The following is a 9,390-nucleotide window of genomic DNA, read 5'->3' as shown; positions in this document are numbered from 1 at the left end:
ATGAGAGAAATTTATTTTCTCATGGTTCTGGTGTCTGGCTGTCCCAGATCAAGGTGTCGGCAGGTTTGATTTAAGACCTCTCTTTGGCTTCCTGATAACCATATTCCCACAAGTTATTTCCTCTGTGTACACATACCTGGTGTCTCTTTCTGTGTCCAAATTTCCTCTTCTTATAAAGACAGATTGGAATAGGATCTATCCTAACAGCCTCCTTTTACCTTAACCACCTTTTAAGGGCTTCCATCTATAAACAGAGTCACCATTATGAAGTACTAGAGATTAAGGCTTCAACATATGAATTTTGGGAATATGCAATTCAGCCCATAGCACAGATAAATAGTTTTGAAAATAGGAACAAAACAATCACAAGACATATACCTTTTATAGGACCCTAGGGGGAAGTTATGGCACATCTCTCTCAGAACAGAGCCAGAATAAAATGGAAGACAAGTGTGGAAATGGAGGCTCAGTCTAGAAAATTCTTTAAACTCAATAACCTTTGGTCATCTCTAAGAGATGACCCCAGGATGTTCCTCTGGGTCTTGGAAAGCTGGTAGCCTACCATGCACACCTCAGAGAATGTAAGTTTATTAAACAATGTCTTACCCCATCCTTCCATAGCTGCAGTGAGGTAAGGTCTTCCCATTGTAACAAACATTTTATCAACCCCAAAGGGGAGATAAGGAAACCCAATATGAAGGGTAGAGCTATCTCACCTGTCTTCTATTCAGCGGAGGGCTTGGCCTCCTACATGGAAGTCCAGCTGGCTGAGGTGATGGCAGGTCCTTGGGGACAGATATGCAGCCTGTGTCTCTCCCTGAATGGAGGGCATTGATCTCCCCATGGAAAGCAAGCATGGGAGGGTCCATGACTAATGCACACTCTGGAATGGAGGAAAGAAACAGGAGTTCCCAGGATATTGCATTACAGGTTCAGTAACATGATCCTCCACTGATCAAAGATTAAAGCTGGCTTCCTTGGTCCCCAGCTATTTGCCTGACTGCCATCTCCACAACTATGTTCTCAGGCTGTCTGGCTCTGGCCCTTTTGTCTGTGCTGGGCGTGAGTACCCAGGCCTTCCATGACGACCTTGGGAAATGCTTTGAAGACCCCCAGTATGAAGAACTACTACAGCTGGCTCAAGACGGGCTGGGGCAGACAGCTGAAAAGAAACGGATAGTGGTGATTGGGGCAGGCATGGCTGGACTCACAGCTGCCAAGATTTTGCAGGATGCTGGCCACCAGGTACACAATGGTGCTTGGGAGAGTACCTCATAGGGATCTTGGACTCTGAGCAGGGAGGTGGCTGCAGGTGGTGGATAACCCAATGGAACTGGAGCCAAAGACTAAGTCTAGGACTCTAGGCTGGGATGGAAGGGGTAGGAGAGCAATTGGTCTGTCTCTATGACAGAGAGAGACTTCAGAGAGAGGCAAATCTGGGCCTGCCTGAAGGGAGGAGGAGGGGGTTGTATGGTGGGGACACAGCTGGCCTAGTTGAGTTCTATAAATACTTATCTTTCTAGGTGACTGTCCTAGAGGCTTCAGGGCGTGTAGGTGGCAGAATTGAGACCCATAGAGTTCCTGGAACACAATTGTTCATAGAGTTGGGTGCCATGAGGATCCCCATCAACCACAGGTATGATTGAGAGAAGTGGGGGTGGATGGGGAAGACCAGGATATGGGCTGCTAGCAACAAGGACAGGACCTATGCCAACTCATTTCATAGTTCCACAGCTACCTCGAAACCTCTCCAAGCCTCAATGTTCTAATATAGGGAACAGACATAACTGCACCTGTTGAGGATCACAAAAGATAATTGGGATGGGAGAACACCTGGGAAAGTCAAAAGGCAGTCTGTGAGGCCTGCTAACGATAGAAATATGAACATCCTTCTGGGAGAAAGTGGTGTCTTGTGGGAGCCCACTTCGGGAGGGCCATCCTGAAGGGGTGGGTGAGCAGGAATTAGGAGAATGCAGACTGGAAGACTCATGATACACACAGTCTCCAGGGAGGATAAATCCAGGGGACACTCCCTCTACACATCTTCATAGTATCTCCTGGACCTGGAGGGGCCACACCTAAAAGTCTGAAGGCTACAAGCCTCAAATAAAGTGAGAGAGATCTCAGCCAGCAAAGAGGGCCAGCCTGTTGTGTTGTGACCACAAGAATGGGTACCCAGTTTCCTCTTGGTCACATAGCCATAGCTTGGCATAGCAACTTGGCATAGCAACTAGGTAGCCTAGCATTCCTTCTGTGGAGGGAGGTCAGAGAGGGCCCCAGGGAATCCAGTAGAGGCAGGACGTGAGCACAGGGAGCAGGGAAGACTGGTTGCTTCCTCATCCTGGACCAGTCTCTGACTCACTCCACAGGCTCTGTCATGAGTTTATCAGGAAATTGGGGCTGACCCTCAAGGAGTTTTTCCCCTCCAACAACCAGACCTGGGTGCTGATCAATGGAGTACGGCAGCGCACGGGGATTGTGCAGGCTGACCCCAGCCTGCTAGAGTACTCAGTCAGAGCAGATGAGGTGGGGAAGACAGTTGACCAGCTCTTTGATGAAGCATTCAGAAAGGTAAGCCAAAGTAGGAATCAGTGACCTCCATGCAGGCCATCACCTTCTTCAAAGACATCTTGTGCAAACTTCCTAAAGTTTCTCTCTGTGGACCCCAGGCCCATGTGCAGGAGGGCTCCACTAGCTTGGTCTGTCTACCTTGCCTCCCTCCCATGACCTCCTATCTCAGCAGTCATTGTGCATTTTCAGATCCCAAAGGTCTTCACATGTACAGACATGTGCAAAGCTAGCTGCCTTTAAGATCATCATGGCAGATCTAGGTTAAAGGCAGAGAGAGACCCACGTGCTGGACTCTATTTGAATGTACTGTGTGACCCTGAACAAGATACTTGCCATCTCTCTGTTCCAACTTCTATAAAACAATCATACTGCTAGAGCCTCTCTCCCAGCCCGGTTGTGAAGATTAAGTGAGAAAATGCATATAAAGGTATAAGAACTTTACAAGGCATATGGCCAATCTTGAATTATAATTGTCATCATTATTGATATGTGGTCAAGGAGGAAAATCAGTGATGGGCCCTGTCTGGAATACCTGCACACCTTTTTCTAACTGACCAATGTTTACTCAGCACTGACAGTGCCTTTTTCTTTCCTGACCTGGGACCCAAAAGGACCTCAGTGTGACAGCTGAGCTCTGGGACATAACTTCCACAGAAGGCCTCTGTCCAGATGCCCTGCCTTTGCTGGAGTGATATCCTGCTAAGCTCAGCATGCACTCCGCAGCTCTTGGACATCATCCAGGGTCATTCAACAGCTCAGTGGGACCAAGCCCTTAGGCATCCACACCTTTCACAGTGGCCCCAGAGGCCTGCAGAAATGTCCTCACACAAGGACAAGGAGATAGACTTCCCCAATTCTAGGGGCTCCAAGGCTGACAGGGAGCCTGGCTCCAGCTTTATACACCTCAGAATATGTCCAAGACAGGGGATAACGTTTCCACCCTCAAGCGCCCCAGTCCAGCTGAAGGACTGAGTGTTGCATTCAGGACTAATATAAAGAATGCCTCAGACACACCCAGGATGAGTGGAAGCAAGTGCCAAGCGTGGAACATGGGGGTATGTGGGACCAGGGTCTAGGGTGTGTGTGGAACTGACCTTCACTTAAGTGTCCACCCCCTTCTCCTTCTTCCATGCCAAGCTGGTGGAGGAGCTGAAGAACAGTAGCTGCAGCCAGATTCTGGAGAAGTATGACTCCTTCTCCACCAAGGTCAGTCCTGAGGCTCCCCTCTAACCGTGGCTAACCATGCACCACCCTGTCACAGCTACCCAGAAACCACCCCAGTGGGACGACCCACCCTAGTACTTACTACACTGCACCTTACTTGTTTATCTTTTTTTTTAAATCTCTCTCCTTTACTTGAAGGTAAGCTCCATTAGGACAGGAGAGAGTAGAGAGGAAGATGGGAAGGGAGGGAAGAAAGAAAATTTTAAAAAGACCACCCCAAGGACAGCAGTCAAAGGTCAAAGATATAGCAAGTCAGAGCATGCTATTTCAAGGAACTTGCCACCATCACTTGCATTTTTGCAGAGAGTCAAAGGCAGGTAGAGGTATGGGAAAGCCCTTATACAGTTATGTGTTGTTTAATGAGGGGGATAACATCACAGAAGTGCATCCTTAGATGATGACATAGTTCAGTAAAAATCATAATGCTTAGTTACACAAAGATGGCTACAATGTCACAAGGCTATATACTTTCTTGGGACCACTGTCCTATACGTGGTCCACCACTGATGTACTCATGGCTATAGTGCAAAAAGAGGTGACTGGGGCTGGAGGAATAGCTCAGAGGAAGAACACTTGCCTGACATGTGCTAGGCCCTGGGTTGAATCCTCACACCACACACACACACACACACACACACAAGGGGAAGGTTTCAGATGTGCCTCAATCAGAGGCTATTGGCATGGAGAAGCTGGAGGCAGTTAACTGGAAAGGGAGCACCTATGTGATTGGCTAGGGGAGGATAGTTGGCCTCCAGTGGTTGTTCCCGAGATGGGAGCAAAGTGGGCAAGGGGGTGCATAAATTTGGACAGCTGAGGAGGAAGCTGAATGGTTATGAGGAAATCCTAACCATTCATGGCTGACTGCTCCAATAGAGGTGGTGGTTTGCCTTTCTGAACTGGGTGCTTCAGAAGTTGGGTGGGTCAAAGTCCTGCGATATCTGATCAGCCACCCTGATTGGTGAAAGTTTTCCAGCCAGATTTGTCATGTCCAGGACTTGCCTGGGAGAAAGGAGCACGGGCAAACCACAGGGCACGATCACAGGCCAATGGATATACTGGAAGTAGAACCTCATAGTCACTTTCTGGTGCAGGGGCCAGGACAGCCAGGTAATGGGTAGGAGTAGAGGGTCAGGGCAGGATGAGAAGCAATACTTGGTATTCACCTTCCTCCTGGCTTGGTGTTTTGGGTAGATCAGAGAGGCCAGTCTGGGCCCCATACAGTTACAGATGGACATGAAGACTGGACCTCAGCTTTCCCATCTGTAAAATAGGGCTTCTTTGGATTATATAAGAGGATTATACAAGTAAAGGGCTTGGAAGAGGGTCTTTAGGTTAAAATCCATACCAAACGTTAGCTATTTGTCCCTGTTATTAGGACTTGGAGACCATTTGGAGCATTGTCCTCAGAGCCCTGTGTGCAAACCAGGCACCTGGGACCCAGCTGAGTGCACTTCTGTCATTCCGCCCTGTGCAGTTCTGTTCCTCATTACCCCCAGGTGGGAAGCAATGGCTCTCATGTCGGCTCCCTGAACATTCTGACCTGTTGCCTTCTTTCCCTGAACGTGACCCCAGGAGTACCTGATCAAGGTGGGGAACCTGAGTCATGCGGCAGTGCAGATGATCGGGGACCTGCTGAACACAGACTCTGGCTACTACGAGTCCTTCATAGAGACTCTGCGTGACCTGATCATCTTCTCTCAGGAATCTCGGTGGGAAATGGGGGGAGAGAAGGGGCACGGGGTGGCCAGTTACTAGTGAGGACAGGGGTAGAAGGAAGGACAAGATAAATCAGGTGATAACTCCAAGAAAAGTGGGAGTGACAGGAGGGGAGGCAGGGGTTTCCCAACGCCAATGCCCCTCAGAACCTCCAGAGGGAGGGTGCTTCTTAAACATGGGGCATCACTTCCAAAGTCAAGGGACCTTCACTGAGACCCAAGAACATGCATTTCTGACATATTCCAGTGACCTTGATATCTGACTTGGGAGCCCACTTTGAGAACCTCTAGCTAAGGGGCTCTTAGGAGCCAATAGATCTGCTTTACTCTGGCCCTTACCTATTCTTCTGTGACAAAGAGCATGACCTCAGTCCTACTTTAGAGGTTCATGCAAGAGGAACTTGCTATCTCTCAGACCTCAAAGACAAACAGGGCTGCCAAACTCAGACCCTAGACACCCTGGGTAACTGGCTATGAGATCTGTAGCTAATGAAGATCAAATGAACTGAGACTTACTCTCACCTGGGGTTCTGTGACCCTGTTTCAGACGAAACAGGTACTGACATTTACCAGAGGAGAACTAAGCCTGGGAGAGCCCTGATGGATTACAGACCTCTTCTTTCCCTACCCGCATCCTCCCACTTCTCCTCGGCATTTTTATTCAGAATTAATCAATTTAAATTCAAGCCAACAGCTGCAATAGGGGGAGAGAGGAAGGTGAGGAAGTCTGAAGACAGATCAAGGTCAAGTGAAGGTTCTTGGTGGTGTTTAGGCTGCAATCTTTAAGGCTACCCTGTGCTGCACTCTGTAAGGACATCATGGAAGGGGTTGAATCCACACGTAAGAATCCTGGGTCTTTGTCAGCCATGAGACCAGGCATCTTCCATGGAGGTGACCACCAAGGAGACCAGAGGAAAGTAACAAAGAATAAGGGGCTATAGAGGCTCAGAGGGTTACATTTTTCTGATCGATCAACGCAAAACAACACCTTTCTCTAGTTCCCTAAAGCTGACATTGTGCCTGCTGTTAATCCTTTTGCCAACTGTTAAATCTCCCTAACACATGACCGGTACAGTCCGTTAGGGAACTCAGGCTCTGTCCTGTCCAAATGACCCGTCCTCTGCATGCCTTGTCCAACTACCTTTTCTCTTTCCTCCTTTGCTTGCTCATTCTCAGGTTCCATGAAATCGTCGGAGGCTTTGACCAACTCCCTCAGGCCCTTCATGATGCCCTCTTGCCAGGGACAGTCTTGTTTCACTCACCAGCAGAGGAAGTAGAGATGTCTGGAGACCATGTCCATGTCACCTTCAGGACAGCTGACCCTCTGCAGCCCAGGTCACGTCTGACTGCCGATTTTGTGGTGGTGGCCAACACTGCCAAGGCTGCCCGGCTCCTCCGTTTTCGGCCACCCCTCTCTCTCAACAAGGAGAATTCACTACGTTCAGTCCACTACACCAGCTCCACCAAAGTGATCCTGGCCTGCACCCAGCGTTTCTGGGAGCAAGAAGGCATACTCGGTGGCAAGTCTAGCACCGACCGCCCCGCCCGCTTTATCCACTATCCCAGTCACATCTTCCCCAATGGCACAGGTGTCATCCTGGCTTCCTATACTGTGAGTGATGATTCCATGTTCTTTGCTGCCATGGACGATTCCCAGGTGGTAGATATCATCTTGGATGACCTAGCTGCTGTCCATGACCGCCCCAAGGAACAGCTCCGGGCCCTGTGCCCCTATTCCATGGTCAAGCACTGGAGCCAAGACCCCTATTCCATGGGAGCGTTCACCTCCTTCACTCCTTACCAATATGTGGACTACGCACAGGAGCTCAGCCATCCAGAAGGGCGGGTCCACTTTGCTGGTGAACACACAGCCCTGCCCCATGGCTGGATTGACACAGCTATCAAATCAGGGCTCAGGGCAGCAAAGAGCATCCAAGAGTCTGTGGATTTGGCTTTGACAAAGGATCCTGGGGACACAAAAAAGGCCTACTCCAAAAGTGATCTATAACCAGCTTGTAGCACCTAAGAATTGGAGTGATTCCAATCACCTTGATCCACAAGAAAACACTCAAAACCCACTCTCTCATTTTATCTTCACCTTTGCCCAAAGATGTCAAATCGAGGCCAATGAATGGAGTCCCTACAATGTTTGACCACCCGTGACCTTGGATGTATTGACAATATTTGAACAACAAGAATATTTGATGTAATGATTAAAACAATAAAGCTTTTGTTGAATTTAAGACTAAAATTAAGTGTTTTATCTACGTTCTGAATGATATCCAAATAATTTTAGAATTGAGTTCGGAAGGCCACAGAGACTCTTGACTTCTAATGCCCTCTCCTGGGGTCCTTTGCTCTGGTTTCTGTTCCTTTAATCTGAGTCTACCCCTAGTAGTCCCCTCCCTCCCCTCCTCTTCCTTCCATGGCTGATTCCTTTTTTTTCCTGTGGTACTAGAGATTGCTGCAATGCCTGGCCAGGCCCTTGAATTTTAAGAGAGGGTAGAAATTTAGTTACCTGGAGGCAACTGTGTGAGTAACAACCTGCTCAATGCTTTTTCCAAATTATTACAATAGCTCTTGAGGTATATACTCCAGTACTACTCCATATTACAGATTATGAAAATTGATTCCCCAAGAGGTCACAAATGCTGATCCTAAGTGGTTTAAACTTCAACCTAACTCTAAATATAACTACAAATCCTCTTGCTTCTTCTAGACTCAGCTTCTTGGTCTTATTCTTTTTTTTTTTTTTTTTTTTTTTTTGGTGCTCCTAAAACAATTAACAATTCACTTTGCAGACATTCAGCAATTAACATCTGAAGTGTTTGAATGAGTTCAATGTTCTCAGAAGGCAGGGGGCTGTCTTCTGCCTCCTTTCCCCACCCCCATGGAGTCTTCTTGTCTGGCAGTCCTGTGAAGAAGTAAACAGACTGATTTGATACTGATGATAACTTTCAAGCACAGGGATAATGAAATGACAGGGTATGAATGAGATCTAGAGAAGCCCATCATTTGGCAGTGACCTGGCCTGAGTTTTGTCCCTAAAAGACCTCTTGGGGTATGAGTTCATCACTCAAAGGCCACAGGAAGAGGCCAGGTGGCTATGAAGTTAGGGCACAGTTTATCATCAAGGGGAACAAGGTACCTTCAGGAAGGCCTTCAGAACCAGCTGAGATACTGACTTTCTGTTTAGAGCCTAAAACTAGGACAGAACAACATGCTGCTACTCAGAAAAACCACTCTAACAGGGTCTGGAATTTTATGTCAGTTGCAGTCTAACAAATGAGCCTGTCAAGGTTTCATGGAAGCTGACAAGACTCATGAGTTAGAGACAGAGGACTCATGGCACCGTCAAGCTGCAAGAACTTCCCAAGTCCCAAGGGGGCAAGATAGAGGGATCCTGGTAGATACTACATATGCAGTGGACTTGTATGGAAGCTGAAGAGCACTAAGCTCAGAGAGTTTAACAAAATTGTAACAGCAGTATGCAGGCCTGCTTTATTCTTGGGGGTGAAGGTTAAGCACTTTTTTTTCTCCCCTTGTTGGGAATCAAACTCAGAGTTTTGTGCATGCAAGGCAAGCACTTTACCACTGAGCTGCATCCCCAGCTCTTTTTATAGGCACTTTTTATCCTCCAAGGTTGCTGCTAAAACACAACCCTGAGAAACAGTACTAGCAAAGAGTGGTCAGGACCTTACATTCAGAGCATACCCAAAAGGACTGTGTAGGGAATCAAAGGCCACAGGACAAATTGTTTCTCCCAGGACTGACTCACCCATGCCCCAATTACCTCCCTAGAGAGTGTAATTATCTGTCCCCTCCCTCACTTGAAGCTCAGCTGCACAGGAGCCATTGGCACCACAGTCTCACAATCCCC

General features: G+C 48.0%; 1 protein-coding gene across 1 annotated transcript; it reads left to right on the top strand.

Annotated features, from left to right (window-relative positions):
• Positions 1 to 1,017: 1,017 nt before the first annotated feature.
• Positions 1,018 to 7,518, top strand: LOC143399107 (L-amino-acid oxidase-like). The gene is made up of 6 exons (XM_076855823.2): positions 1,018 to 1,245; positions 1,524 to 1,636; positions 2,370 to 2,571; positions 3,709 to 3,777; positions 5,368 to 5,504; positions 6,687 to 7,518. The coding sequence occupies exons 1-6, from the start codon at positions 1,018 to 1,020 to the stop codon at positions 7,516 to 7,518; spliced, it is 1,581 nt and encodes a 526-aa protein (XP_076711938.2).
• Positions 7,519 to 9,390: the final 1,872 nt, after the last annotated feature.

The sequence above is a fragment of the Callospermophilus lateralis genome, chromosome 5 (assembly GCF_048772815.1).
Source record: "Callospermophilus lateralis isolate mCalLat2 chromosome 5, mCalLat2.hap1, whole genome shotgun sequence".
In the NCBI taxonomy this organism is placed as follows: Eukaryota; Metazoa; Chordata; class Mammalia; order Rodentia; family Sciuridae; genus Callospermophilus; species Callospermophilus lateralis.
This window is presented reverse-complemented; position numbering and strand designations above follow the sequence as displayed.